This window comes from Trachurus japonicus, chromosome 4, assembly GCF_045865225.1.
Source record: "Trachurus japonicus isolate A0001 chromosome 4, Traja_1.0".
Classification (NCBI taxonomy): domain Eukaryota; kingdom Metazoa; phylum Chordata; class Actinopteri; order Carangiformes; family Carangidae; genus Trachurus; species Trachurus japonicus.
In genome coordinates, this window is record NC_140910.1 from 10,654,388 (window position 1) to 10,669,093 (window position 14,706).

General features: G+C 42.5%; 2 protein-coding genes across 5 annotated transcripts in view; both read right to left on the reverse strand.

Annotated features, from left to right (window-relative positions):
• Positions 1 to 579: 579 nt before the first annotated feature.
• hsd17b7 (hydroxysteroid (17-beta) dehydrogenase 7) lies at positions 580 to 5,191 on the reverse strand. The gene is made up of 9 exons (XM_085773841.1): positions 5,044 to 5,191; positions 4,279 to 4,485; positions 4,094 to 4,186; positions 3,313 to 3,427; positions 2,503 to 2,697; positions 2,303 to 2,416; positions 2,125 to 2,181; positions 1,951 to 2,049; positions 580 to 1,844 (listed from the first exon to the last, which is right to left on the reverse strand). Exons 1-9 carry the CDS (start codon positions 5,076 to 5,078, stop codon positions 1,749 to 1,751), a joined length of 1,011 nt encoding a protein of 336 aa, XP_085629967.1. The 5' UTR covers positions 5,079 to 5,191; the 3' UTR covers positions 580 to 1,748.
• Positions 5,192 to 5,362: 171 nt separating this feature from the next.
• Positions 5,363 to 14,706, reverse strand: part of ddr2a (discoidin domain receptor tyrosine kinase 2a) — a 33,564-nt gene continuing 24,220 nt past the window's right edge. Inside the window, exons 7-17 of one of the 4 annotated variants that reach the window (XM_085773847.1) lie at positions 14,497 to 14,680; positions 14,159 to 14,399; positions 12,933 to 12,998; positions 10,752 to 10,885; positions 10,429 to 10,594; positions 9,427 to 9,659; positions 8,921 to 9,048; positions 8,605 to 8,802; positions 8,280 to 8,514; positions 7,330 to 7,479; positions 5,363 to 7,247 (exon numbers count right to left, since the gene is read on the reverse strand). In XM_085773847.1, coding sequence (XP_085629973.1) covers positions 7,116 to 7,247; positions 7,330 to 7,479; positions 8,280 to 8,514; positions 8,605 to 8,802; positions 8,921 to 9,048; positions 9,427 to 9,659; positions 10,429 to 10,594; positions 10,752 to 10,885; positions 12,933 to 12,998; positions 14,159 to 14,399; positions 14,497 to 14,680 — 1,867 coding nt within the window. In that variant the 3' untranslated portion in view covers positions 5,363 to 7,115. Of the gene's footprint in view, positions 7,248 to 7,329; positions 7,480 to 8,279; positions 8,515 to 8,604; positions 8,803 to 8,920; positions 9,049 to 9,426; positions 9,660 to 10,428; positions 10,646 to 10,751; positions 10,889 to 12,932; positions 12,999 to 14,158; positions 14,400 to 14,496; positions 14,681 to 14,706 lie in introns of all 4 variants that reach the window. The other 3 variants (XM_085773845.1, XM_085773846.1, XM_085773844.1) reach the window with 3 other exon arrangements.

The following is a 14,706-nucleotide window of genomic DNA, read 5'->3' on the forward strand; positions in this document are numbered from 1 at the left end:
GTCGCACTCATATCAGTCTGCATAATAATTCTGCTTTGGATATAGGGATGTAAATAATGTAATTGTACATTTAATGTACAATTACATTATTTACATCCCTATACACTCAGTTGTGACAACCAAACAGCATTCAAAGCTATACTTTGTCCATCCCCTTTTCAAGCTAGGTATTGTTATTTTCTAACTGTACTGTTACTGTATTGATATGTTAGTGTCTATTGTTTGTTTTGTCTGGTTGTTAACGGTCTTGTTGAATTGTTTTTATTGTGGTCTGTGGTCTAGTTTGAAATAAACTAAAGTAAATAATGGTAAGTTAGCTCTTGCAAAATTATTCAATCTCTGTCAGTTGAATCCCATAATATTTCAATTAGTTTTCCTCAGTTTGCTTATTTGTTTCCAGCTTTATCACTGTGCTTTTCAGCTTCATTGCATTATCATACAACATCCCATGGGCAGCTCCTGGAAATCATGTAACATTAGGCTACATGATTTACAGTTAAAGACCAAAATTGTTCTGAAAATGTTAAAAGTATTGCCTATAGGCCTACTACTAGTATACTAGGCCTACATCAAATTAATATATTTGGTACCTTTGGTCCTTTTATTTTTCTGGATCCATTTGGATTTTTTTGGAATTATTCTAAATTTCATCCTCAAAATGAAGGAGTTCAATTTGACTAGATTGTGTTGATCTTTTGTTTTATTGCTTGATAAAAGCACGAGAAAGTGTTTATAAAACCTTGAACTTCTTCTCACAGCCGTCATAATTCAGATTTCGGTTAGAGAGGTGATCAAAGCAATAGGCTGATTAATTTCTGCTCGTCTCTGTCTCTGTCTCTTCCTCACTGAAGTGGTCCAACCCACATGGATGATGCCACTCGCAGTGACAGTCTCTCCCGAGCGCACTGCTGTGGCAACTCCGAGCCGATCATCATCCACCAGACCAGAGAAGATGACATCTCCGGTCAACAAAGCCATGATGGAGTCCTACGCGCTCATGGTTATGGTCATGGGCACGTTTTTCGTCTATTTCTGCGGGATGGTTTGGGCTTTTTGCAACCCGAAGCTGAGCGGCTCGGAGGAGGAGGAGGAGGAGGAGGAGGAGGAGGAGTGCGGGGCTGTGACACAAGCGGCCGGACCCGAGGACGACCGCTGCGCCTCACATCCTCCGGAGCGGAGTCTCGGGTGCACCTGCGCGCCTCCGTACAACGCACAGGCGCTCACACAGACGACTTACGTAAACTTCTGGCACGACACGGACAGTCTGCTGTCGGACTGCACCGCACACTGTCGTCAGGATCATGGAATTAACAACCAGATTGGATACAGTCCCTCCTTCACCGCATAGGATGATTATCTGGTGACCTATCACTCTCCAACTCTGTCTATATGCAAGTGTGTTGTTCCTCTCACTTATCATTCTTTAGAGTCAGCGGAAGTAGAGAGAGGAGGGGTGTGAAATGGACAATGCTCAGTTAGTTTTATTATAAGCTCTTTATGTGGAGACATTTTACATGACACACATACAAACAGCAAGTCAGGCTCACAGGATCACTGAGGCTTCTGCATCCCCGCTTTGAATTCAGGCTTGTGTGTTGACAGTGTTATTCTGGTGAAGTCAGAGAGCCATGTGCATGTTGCTCCCAAGTGACCTGTCAGACAGGCATAAAACTGTCTCCGTCTGGGAACTGGGTGTTCAGCATCAGGATGATCCAGATCCTGCAGGATCTGTGTGGGACGCGCTGGAATTACTTCTGCTTTTCCTTCACTTTCTTCCTCACTTCACCTTCTAGTTGCAATAACTTCTCATACAAAACCTCTGATGTTTCCAAATCAATATCCATCTGTAAAGAGGAACAAAGGGCACTTAACTCATTGTGTGAACTATAACAAGACAATTAAAACTTTTTTTTTTTTGGAGGAATGGGAGGGTAGTATTCCTTGTCGTACCTTACGTGGTTGTGTGTAGTTGTTGCCCAGCCCAGATGTTAAGCTGAGGTACTTGCTTTGTGGGTCCAGTGTTTCAGGCTTTTGCTTAAATAACCAGAACTACAGGGAAAAGCAGCATTACTAAATGAATCTGTACTAAACTGTGGGGTGGAATTAAAATTTCATTTCACATACCAGGGCTTCAGCTCCATTATAAGGTGTCAGGGTGAAAGTATTGGTGAACATTCTTATCTGGGATCATGAAAAGACAGACGCAAAACTGATTTTAGACATAAAAAAAAAACAGACAATCAGATCAACTGGAGGGGACAGGCATGTGTAAGTAATTTGTACCATGAAGAGTTTCACTCACAAGCCAAAACAGAGGCATTAACAGAGTCCAGAGGAATGCTGGAAAGGAGGGCAGGATGCCATAAGTCAGACTGGTCTTCACAAAGCCAGGGCAAATCACAGATGAGTACAATCCCTGGAGAGCAAAAGGACAGTTCAAGTCATCAATATCATCAGAGGCGCAGGTAAAACGCAGCATGTGAGGTGTGTGTGGGAGCCCACCTGTGTGTTGTAGTGTGTGTTGAGTGCCACGCTGAGCAGGTCAGAGGCATATTTAGAGGAGCTATAAGGCTGGGTGCCAATCTGGTGCTGTATGTCCTCAAGGCTGAAGGCTGAGCGGCAAGCGTTACTGGATGAGGTCCAGATCAGCTGCGAGGTGCGACCAGTCTGACACAGAACCGGCTCCAGTTCCCTGATCTGGGCCACAACACAGAGGAAGTCCGATCCACAATAAGTCACAGATGCCCATTTGTTATCATTATATAAGAAAGAATGCAGCTGTCTGAGGCACACTTTCTTTAAAGGAATTCTAATTAAATTTAGAAACTATGTTGTCACTCATGAATGTAGCTTTAGGCCTACAACTGACTCACTGAGAGAATTTTAGATTGGATTAAGTTTTTTATTATTGAGTGCTTTAGTGCAAAAATATACCTCACTTTTACTCTGACTGTTTAACTATGTGATTGTAAAAGGAAGTATTTTATTCCCCAGCAGAAAAATGAATCTCTATAATCTTTCTAAAGTGTGAACAGGAACTTTGAGAAGGTTTCTCTTTGACAGCAACCTGCAAATGCACAGTAAGCAGAGGACTGTCCACAGTGACCTCCTGGGTAGAACAGTACGCACTGTTAATTTTTAATGAGCCATAGCTATTTGGTAACACACAGATCCAGTATCGCCTATTAATGTTTCCACAAGGGCAAACAGCTGACACAAAGAAATGCAGGAAATATGGCTCTGTGCTGTATGTCATTTGTGAATTAGACCAAAATTGCAGGTCAGTACTTTGACAAAGTAGCTGTGACTCACTAGCAGGAAGTGACCAAAGAGGTTGGTGGCAAAAACTTGCTGAAGGCCGTCAGAGGTGACACCGTCCATCTGCGTCAGAATGCCCTCACCGGTGGCAAACATGGTGATGACGTTGCTGAAATAAAGGCAACATTGGACGATGAGCTCTGGAAGTGGAGTATGGGAAAGTGATGACAAGCATTCAAGGTGAGAACGGATATACAACAAGGCAGTGGTTCCCAACCTTTTCTGGCTTGTGACCCCATTTTGACATTACAAATTTCTGGCAACTCGATTTAAATTTGAGCAAGTGAAAGTATAGAATACAGTTGTTTAGGATTGTGTGTGGTGTTTTTAATCATACTTTTTTAAAAAGAATAATAATTAGTTTAAAAAATATTTTTATCAGTAATTTTTTTGATCAATTACTGGACATTTCGGCGACCCCATTTGGATTCCAGGTGACCCCAGATGGGGTCCCGACCCCAAGGTTGAAAAACACTGCAATAAGGTGTCCAAGCAAATTTCCGTCGTTAGAATTTCATGATATATTATAGAAGAATACATAATATTATTGAATGGCCCCATCACTAAACTTATGTATCGTGTCATAGGAAGGCTGTACAGTGTGGGAATGGTTGAATTCAATTTGAACTGTCACAACATTACTATTAATTACTATTTATCGTACTGATGCAAATTTGCTTATTATCCCTTTAAAAAGAATGAACAATTAAAAAGCCAGGGCATGCTACACCACACAGTGACATGGAGGGGCTTCAGGAATCAGGGACATCTGTACCTGGAGAAGAGGCCTCTGAAAAATGCCTTCACATCAAACTGTGGGTTGGGCATAATGCCTGCGTTCAGGTAAAGGCAATCCAACCGGTTATATCTATGTACATATGACAAGAGGAGACATGAAACAGCATTTTGGCATAGTGTTGATGAATGTTTGACTTGGCAGCGGTGAGGTCATCCTCCCACCTGAGTTTGACCTCGTGTGCAGCACTGATGACGGAGGAGACGCTGCTGGTGTCCATCTGCAGCAGGGCCACCTGAGCCGTGGGGTGAGAGGCGAGGAGGGCAGAGCGAGCAGCCTGAGCCCGACGCATGTTCCTGCAGGCCAGACACAACTGAACACCCTCCGTGTCCTCGGAGAGCAGACGCTCACAAAGCGCCAGGCCGATGCCACTGCACAGATACACACAGGACACGTGCAAGTGTTACTCCTACATTTGAAGGTAATAGTGTGTCAAGCAAAACTTAGGCACACCTTTTAAAAATGGACAGGAGAGTAGAAAACCAACTGTTGACGGTAACACTTTAATTGAATAGGTATTCATAAGATTGACATAACACTGTCATAACCATAAACATCAATGAATACTTATGACAGCTGTCGTTAAGTGTCATTCAGTAAGTTATGTCACTTTTAATGCAAAGTTGACATTGTTTGAGATGTTTTTGTTCTGACAACTTGACATAAAGACAATTTAAACTGTCATAGCAGACCTAATGGCCAAACTTTAAAAAATTATGTCAAGTTCTCATAACAAGGACATCTCAACTTAACGACAGCTGTCATAAGTATTCATTGATGTTTATGACAGCTGTTATGTCATGGTTATGACAGTTTTATGTCAATCTTATGAATACCTCTTCAAGTAAAGTGTTACCAAAAAGGAATAAATAAGGTAGGCCACATTAATAATACCATAAAGCAACAATCAGCAGTAGAACAGTCTTTACCTGTTTGCTCCCGTCACCAAAACCACTTTGTTCATCTCTTCAGGTTCAAACTAGAAACAAACTACATGGAGAAAAAACACTAGAAAACACTTATTTAATTCCTGTTAGCTTTTTCAGTGCAACAGGCTTTCTGCCTGGACTACAAGGTGTTGGTTTTCACTCTCTAGTCCTCCTCCGCACCAGGATTGGACACAACAACAGGACCCAGCCAATGAGATCCTAGGACCAGTCAGCTGAGCTTCAAGGACCACCCCCATAGTATGACATATTCAGCCCACCCCAATAACTGTGAAGGCAAGAGCTCTCTGAGAGATTTCCATCTCTGTTTCAATTTTATTTGTATTTTCTCTATCAATATACAACTTTGGTTTACAGTTTATAAAAACATTCTCACTGAAATGTTGAGTACAGAGATGTAATAAAACCAAACAAATCAAGACATTTGTCAGGGTGCAATAACACCTTTACAGCTATACATCTGTCTCCAACACTGAGGAGATTGATGACTGACATGAAAACATTTGTTTTATTCAATGAGAATCACCACATGCTTCACAATCCAGAATTTGTCTCCAAACCAAATGTCATGTGTGGCGGATTTGTTACAGATTTGTTTGCCCAGATTGCAAAGTACAGATAGATAAGACTGATGTCCACATATGTGTCAACCTATATGCTTTAGGGCAAACATAAGTGTCTTTCATGTACGAGGTAAGTGGGACAAAGGCCTCTGATAAGAGTGGAGAACCTGTAAATGAAGCTGATCAGGCAGAAACAGTGGTATGCAGTATGAAGTTCAAGCTATAAGAGCAAAACACAGAAATATTCCATACGGAGAAACAAACAGAAAAGATAAGGAAAGGACCCAGCTAATACATGAGCAAATATAAACCACTGTGAAAGTGATCTGTAGACTTCTTTGGTTCCAATGAAACATAGTGAATATCCCCATTCCCTCTACATTCCTGATTTAAAAGACTATTTACCTTCTCTTTAACGGTTTCAACATCCACAACACACTTCATGTAACACCTCTCCACTGATACAGACTGTAAACATACTGTTGAACCAACATAGCACAGGGGCACAACACAGCTCAGACTCCTGATTTTGCAGTTTGCACTTGAAAAAACAAACAAAATACACATATATATGTGTATATATAAATGTTTTGTGAAGTTGTTTTTCTTTGCTTGGTGTGAAAATCCAATGTTTGACCAGGAACATTGCTGAATCAATTCAATTCTGATACTTCACACACATCAACTTAAAAAGCATATTAATACACACATATATAAACAAAACATAAACAAGACATACACATATGAACATATAAATATAAAGTACAAAATATTGATATTTGAGATTTAGACTTATCTATTGAAAATACACAGTCATATACACGTCATGTTCAAATCACTAGGAAAGCTGCAGGGAGATGAGAAAAACTGTGTGAACTGATATTCTAAATTAAGACACGGTGTTTGTTTGAGCAACTGAGATGAAATACTTGAAATACAATGAAATGTAACAGTAATGGTTTGCTGCACGTTTCCCTTCTACATTCAAGCAGTCCTCCAGAAGAAAACACTGGACAGTTCTTCAACAACGTTTGTAACATGGGGAAATTTAAAACGCACAAACGCAAAAATTCGAAATATATTTTTCAAAAGTGCCGAATGTCACTTGCTACATGTAATTTTTTGGCTTTCGCAACACGTACGTGTGTGTGTCAGGGTTGGTGCACTATGAAAGAGTATGCCTATGAAACATCTTAGTCAGCGTGATTGTGCTAATTAAATTCAAACTGACACACACACACACACACACACACACTCATACACAAGCACACATACACACACACATACAAAATGTCTCTGGTAGTCCATATGTAGTGTGTTTAGTCCATGGAACAGTGTTTCCCATATTGTAGCTTGTAGCCCACAGGTGGCTCGCAACCCTTTTCGTCACAAGACAGCTTAAACCTGGAGTGTGTCCACGACTCTTGTTAAGCACCATTTCTTCCGCAGATGCAGCGGACTGGGAATCACTGTCTTAAACACAGCCCTGGCTTAAGGCTGTATTTCCAGGAGGGCTTGGTGTATTTCCTGGAAGGAGGGCCGTTCTTTTGTGTTCCTCCTCCAGCAGCTCAACATGATCTTGTAGAGCGAGTCTGGACACAGCACAGGCTGAGGCAAGTAGATCTGCACGGAACGGAGACAGATGTAAGTCCAAAGGGTTCACCGGGTTTTATTATACAGGTGAAATGTTTGTGACAACACTTACCTGTCTTTTCTGGTCCCTGAAAAACTCCCCTGTGTTCTCTATCACCTGCTCATCGGTGAGCTGAGAGTAGGGCTGCTCCTTGCAGAAGTTTAGTATCTCCCACAGGGTCACCCCGAAGGCCCACATGTCACTGGCTGTGGTGAACTTTCCCTGCACAACAAGACGCCGTGATGATAATGATTAGTCTGTTTCCACACACAACCCGCAAATATTATCTTTTACAGTTTTTCTCAATTGCTAAATCACTAAACCCTATTGCCTGAACCAAATGCTCAGTTGCCTGAACCCACTGACTGAATCAGTCACTCTTGGCGAAACCATCAGCACTTTTCACCTGTTTAGACACAACTTGCCAACACATTTTCATTGTGATGCACCTGTGTTGCATAATGCTGAGCACAGGTGGCAAATGTCAGACACAATTAAAGCACAGGTTTCGTTTTGTTTTTGTACTGTACAAGTGCTACATGTATGCACAGAATTTCTGTTTTTCATATTTATTTATTTTTTACTATGTACAAGTGCTAAATGCACAGGTTTTTTGTTTTGCAACATGCATTTAGCCTACAGTGAACAACAAACATTTATTTCTACAGCTTCATGTCCTGAGCATTGTGTTTTCTATTTTAGTGACTGCTCTGTAGTGTTCTTAATTTTGATTGACTCGGGGCACGATTTGACAACATAGTTCAGTTTTGGGCACAGATTGAACTGTTTTGATGTGAAAGTTTGGTTTTGCAAGAAGAGTCTGAGGTTTTGTGAATGTAGCTTGAAAATTGGGGTTTGTGTTCACAGTTTAGAGAAAAGGAGAGCAGCTTTCGAGAAATGTGTCTTAGCAATCGAGAAAAACTGTTAATTCCAAGACAGATTCCCATCAACACAGGAGGGTAACTTGTCAGGGAGATATTACACCAAGGACTTTTCTTCATAACATCAGGAGCGGTCCTCACCAGCAGGATGCTCTCCCATGACATCCAGCGTATAGGCAGCACAGCTCTGCCCTGAATGCGGTAGTAGTCGCCGCTGTACAGGTTTCTGCTCATGCCGAAGTCGGCTATCTTTATCGTGTACTTCTTGCCCACCAGGCAATTCCGCGTGGCCAAGTCTCGATGAACAAAGTTTAGAGAGGAGAGGTACTTCATCCCCGATGCTATCTGAGTGGCCATGTAGCACAGATTATTGAAGCTGGGCAGGAGAAAGACATGGGTCATGAGTTGGGAAGGAAAAAAACAAACTATTGTACACACGTGTTTTTTCGGCGGTCACGTCGCTCACCTGACAGTAGGCGCATTGCTGAGCAGAGCGAGTTGTCCCTCGGGTTCATGACGGGACAGAAACTGATTGAGATCTCCGTTCTCCATGTACTCTGTGATCATACAGAGCGGGTCGCTGTAGATGCACACAGCCAGGAGGCGAATGATGTTGGGGTCCTTCAGACGCGACATGATCTTTATTTCTTTCAGGAAGTCATTCCTACCGACACAAAAGCATATGCACAAGTTAAGTGGCTCAAATTAAACTGTGATGAATTAGAATTATTATGAACTTCATATTCACAATTCAGGTTACCCATGGCATCCAGAATCAATACCTGGCATTTTTATTGGCATCTGAACGGAGCATCTTCACAGCCACTAAGACTGGCAGGTCCTCAGGGATGTCAAATAAAAACTCTTTATTCATGAACTCCTGCATTCCCTCTGCTTCACACAGGTGCACCTGAGAGGAGAAGAGAGGAGAGGAGAGGAGAGGAGAGGAGAGGAGAGGAGAGGAGAGGAGAGGGGAGGGGAGGAGAGGAGAGGGGAGGGGAGGGGAGGAGAGGGGAGGGGAGGGGAGGGGAGGAGAGGGGAGGGGAGGAGAGGGGAGGGGAGGGGAGGAGATGAGAGAAAAGGAAAGGAGAGGGGAGGAGAGGAGATGAAAGAAAAGGAAAGGAGAGGGGAAGAGAGGAGAGGAGAGGAGAGGAGAGGAGAGGAGAGGAGAGGAGAGGAGAGGAGAGGAGAGGAGAGGAGAGGAGAGGAGAGGAGGATGATCAAATTACAATATGGCTTTTGCATTCATCTCATCTGAATCTGTAGAGGAGCGGCCCGGAGCACACACCTCTCCAAACTGGCCCTCTCCCAGCTTTTCTTTGAATGTGAGCAGTTTTCGCGGGAACTCCTCCACTGCGACATCCTTCCCTGACAACAGGTCCATAGTCACGGCAGGGATGGCATATGTATTGCTTCCAGTCACTCCTTGCAGGTTTACAATGTCTGCCTCTGCGTAGTGAGGGACGCCGTCTTGGACGACAGTGGTCGTGGTGGACTTAGATGCTGCTGTGCTGGTGGAGGCTGGAACACAACACACGGTAGACTGTAACCAGGGCCGTTGCTAGGAATTGCTAGGCCCCGTGAAAAAATACTGAAGTGGGCCCCCAACCCCTGACTTTTCATCGCCATTTTTTTGATTGACTGTGTATAAGAGGAATTTAGTAAAAAATAAAATCAGGCTGCGTTCAAGACAAAAATGAGATCCGAGTTGTAAAAAATGAATTGAACGGCATTGAACTTGGAAATTACAGGTCAGAAACTTGGGTATATCAGAGCTCCGACTTTCCAACTTGAAGTCACGACAACATCAAAACATGGCAGCCCCCGTCATAAACGGTTAGAATTTAGACATTTTAAGTTATTTGTTGAGGTTTAAATGCATATGTATGTGTATTATTGCAGTAGCCTATATGAAATACGTTTATATTAAGCTGTGATTGTTGTATGGTGTGAAATTGTGTTCCTCGTATGTGACGGAAATAACGTTAAACTGTTATCAAGGCTATAACGTTATATGTGCACTCATCTGTGGCGTCTCCTCTCCTCCAAAATAAACATCATTTACTGCTGCATTTATTTTTCGTATTCAGCTATGAACCACAACATGCCAAACTTCCTTCAGGTATCCATGTTTTTTTTTCTTCCGAGTTCCTGTATGATGTATGATGTCGGCCCTGACTGTAACTAGGATGTCAATAAGAGACTGAATGTGTTTACTGTGCGTATCAGTCTAAAATGATGGATATATTTGTAAGCAGACTTGTGTGTGTGTGTGTGTGTGTCCACCTACCTGGCTCATCTGAGCTCTGTGCAAACTCCGGCAGCTTACAAATGAGGCGTGAGGGCTCCTGGTAGTCGGGGCCGAGGGGGAAGATGCGCTCATAGGTTGAGTTGGACTCCTGTTCGCTGGTTGTGCTTGACTGGTTGTGGTTGTGGTTGTAGGCGAACGTCTCGCTCTGTATTGACAAACTAGCAGTTAGTTCATCGTCCAGCATCCGACGGGAGGCCTAGAATGAAGGACGTGGGGGTGAAGGAGCAGATCTGACCACCTCCCGAGGGGAAAGCTCTGAATTCTTAATGAAACGGTGCAACGCGTTTTTGCCATGAACTCACCTTCTCCAGCATCTTCTGCCACACCTGCCTCCACAAGATGATGACAATGATGGCCACAAGGATGAAGATAATGGCCACCAAGCAACCGATCAGAATTCGAGTGTCGCTGTCGTCGACTTTGTGGGTGGGGTCGTCTTCTGGGGAGGGAACAGGAAGATAAAACTTCAATAATCTGTGTCCAGATATCAGGGGCTACACAGTAAATCTGCAATACTATCAGAGTAGTCATGAAATGTTTGTCCATCCAATATAAACTGTGGCCAAGCAAATTTCCGTCAGTACAATAAATAGTAATAGCAATGCTGTGACAGTTTGTATAAATTAAATTCAACCTTTATTCCCACACTGTACAGCTTACCCATGACACGATACATAAGTTTAGTGATGGCGCCATTCAATAATATAATGTTAAAGGGATAGTTCACCCAAAATTTAAATTTCACTCATTATCTACTCACCCTCATGTTGACTAAGAGCTGTGAGAATTTTCAGAGTCCTCCGTGCCTTCTCTGAGTTACGGGGGGGTCCGCACAGCATTATTTGTCCATAATGGTTGTGAATGTATACCAACTTTCTTTGTCCAAAAAGACACACCAAAAAACATCCAAATACCTCCATGCTGCTCGTCTGTAATGTCCCTCTTGTATTGAAGCCCCGACATGAGAAATTGTTCCGCCGGTCAGTGCAAATCTGTGCAGTGAACCGAGACACTGGGAGCTTCCGCTACAAACAAGCTTAAAATATAGACTTATTTAATTTTTTTCGGAACAATTTCTCGTGTCGGGGCTTCAATACAAGAGGGACATTACAGACGAGCAGCATGGAGGTAATTGGATGTTTTTTGGTGTGTCTTTTTGGACAAAGAAAGTTGGTATCCATTCACAACCATTATATGGACAAATACTGCTGCGCGGACCCCCCCTAACTCAGAGAAGGCACGGAGGACTCTGAAAATTCTCACAGCTCTTAGTTGACATGAGGGTGAGTAGATAATGAGTGAAATTTGAATTTTGGGTGAACTATCCCTTTAAATATATCAAGAAATTCTACCAACGGAAACTGGCTTGGACACACTTTAGTTTTCACCTTGAGCATAAATAGAAATGCCAACAAGCACGTCTAATGAGGCAGTACAGTAGGCTATTTAAGGACAAGTGTGTGAGTGAATAGGATGGGATACAATATTCATAATAATGCTCTAATTGGTGTATAATTACCCCAAACTACAAATCCCTGTGCTTTCATTAGGTTAGAATGAGCCCCTCATATGGACCTGCACTATGGTACACCACCATGTTTCTACAGCGGTCCCTAAACAGACAAACCAAACACAGGATTTAGAGACTGTCAGTGTCCTGTCTTCCTGTGTGCTCCCTGCTGTGATTACCTAATGTGTTGATTCCCCCACCTGCCTGTGCCTCCTTGTGTATTTAACCTCTGTGTTTTCCATTGTCCTCTGTCAGATCTTCTATGTTTATACCCTGTTTCCCTGCGTGTTCCTTTGTGTTTTTATAAGTAAAAGAAATATTTTTGTTCACTCAACCAACCCTGTCTCTACCTGTGTCTGCATTTGGGTCCAATCTCCTCAATCCTGACAAAGAGAGCCTTTTGAATTTTCCATAAGTTTGGAAAAGGATGATTGAGGAAAGAGGTGTTCCCCACCAATTGTCATTAAATCCTTCACACTGGCCCTTAAAATCATAATCAATATCCCTTTTTTAGGTATGCCAGTGCAAAGACACTGCTGTTGTGGAGGTTATCTAATGATATGACTTACTGACACGACAAAATTGCGCAGAACAAGTTGTGAGAAAGGCCTTTTTTTTTTTACACAAGACATTTGAAATGTAACACAAGGAAACGTTTAAATGATTGACAGCTAAGTTGCTTCAGTGGTCCTGGTAGACAGAGCCAAATTAATATAATTGGGAACACCAGTGCTTTACTACAAATACTTTAGTCTGTTGGTTCCCAAAAGAAATATCACAAACAAATAAAAAAAATATTATATAAATATTTGAAACTGTAATTTATAGATGTTTATAGCCTATATCACAATTCCTTTACATTTTTCTAGCATGTAAAAAAAAAGTGTCCTTAGTATTCCTGCTGTTCAGTATCATTACTGTATACCTTTTACTTGTGCTATAGACGTGTGCATATGAATGTGTGTTCACAAACCTGGTTGTGTGTTTGGTGGTAGTCCTGTCTTGGGTGGAGCCAGTGTTGTGTTGTACATGGCTGTGTCTGAAAGGGAAGATGACACACAACTGGTCAGTGATATGTAATAACAACATCAAACAGATGAGAATAGTTTTGTTCAGCTAGTTAATTCACCTCAGTTCATAAGTTTATTGTAATGTTTAAGCACCACTTCTACAGTTACATGAATGCAAGTGTAACTGAACATATATATAATCAGTGGTGGACAGTAATGGAGTACTGTACCCAGAGAATTTGTACTTTACTTGAGTATTAGATTTCTTTTGTACTTATTACTCTTACTTGAATACATTTCCAAGACAAATATTTTTACTTTTACTCAAGTTAATTTCTAGGAAGGCTGAAAAGTACTCGTTACTTTCAGGTCTGCTCTTTTTTTTTTTTTTTCTAAAATACTATTGGACAAAACGTAAAAATGACAATTGCTGTCCTCTTATGATCCCATTCATTTTATTTGTTTTTATAGGTGTTTCTGCAGGCTTTATATAACATTGTGGTTCTAAAAGCAAGCACATCAGTGCTAGCCTCGTAAACCAGCCTCTCGCAGAAGTGCATTTCATTTCATTCCGAGGGAGAGTCTGGCCTCATCCCCATTCTAAGCGTTTGGACTGAAACCCTCAGAAGGCCGAGCCAATCAGCGTCGCCCGCTGTGATTGACACAGCACGTTGGCCAATCAGGGACCGACTGGTGCAACGCCCCGTCACTACACCAACTTGCTGATTGGCTGAATGGGGTTGTCTGTCAACGCTACTACCAAAGATATTAAACCGTCTTTGCTACTACTCCCGCCCAGCTCCCGCCCACCCCAAACACTTAGAGGGGGGATGAGGCCAGACTCTCTGAGAAATGAAATGAAATGCATTTCCGCGAGAGGCTGGTTTACGAGGCTAGATCAGTGCAGGTGAGTTAATTCTCAGAAACAAGAGTTAAAAGGTCCTTAGATTCATTTTTTGGATACTTAAGTACCTTTAAAAGCAAGTACTTTTTTCACTCTTACTCGAGTAACATGTCGACTGAGCTACTTTTACTTGTAACGGAGTAAATGTTGACCAGTAGTATTTGTACTCTTACTCAAGTACTGGGGTCGAGTACTCTGTCCATCTCTGTATATAATCTCTAACAATGTGAAACTAGCAGGGGGCATCTTAGTGCAGTCACAAATTTGCAGTTCTTCAGTCTGTACCTGACTGGAAGGTGATCTCACTGAACAACATCCAGGCATCAGCAAAGTAGAACTGGCATTTGATGGCACTGGCCATGTGATTGGCCAGGTTGACGGTGACGAAGCGAGCGCTGGGGTTCTTCTCGTCCACCACAGGGCTGAAGGTGAGCGGCGTGGCCTCCCAGTCCGACTCAGAGCGGAAGTAACACACAACCTGCCGGAACGCCTTGACACGCCAGGAAAACATGTTGTTGCAATGGACCTGGAGGTGGGGACACGTGGAGAGAGTTTTTTTTAGCACTGATGATGTAAAATCAAACAGAAGTGAAAATGTTAGCGTGTATAACAATGAGTTTCACCTTCATGGTGGTAAAGTTACGTGTGCGGTCGAACTCAAACATGATTTCCACGTATCCGCTGGGGAAGCTTTCATTGTTCCAGCCCACGTAGTCATAGCCAGGCCACACATTGTAGACGTGACTGTGTGTGAAGTCGTCCAGGCCACACACTCCGTCAGTCAGCTGGCCCAAGCCCTCGGTCATACTGAGGAAAACAGAGAGGGTCATGAG

Bases quoted from the DNA above. Each gene is read 5' to 3' on its own strand.
- hsd17b7 (XM_085773841.1), bottom strand. From the start codon at position 5,078: ATGAACAAAGTGGTTTTGGTGACGGGAGCAAACAG. The intron at 4,187-4,278 runs GTGGGAGGATGA...ATATGTACATAG, and splicing joins GCACACGAGGTCAAACTCAG to ATATAACCGGTTGGATTGCC. The intron at 2,050-2,124 runs GTATGTGAAATG...TTTTCCCTGTAG, and splicing joins ATAATGGAGCTGAAGCCCTG to TTCTGGTTATTTAAGCAAAA.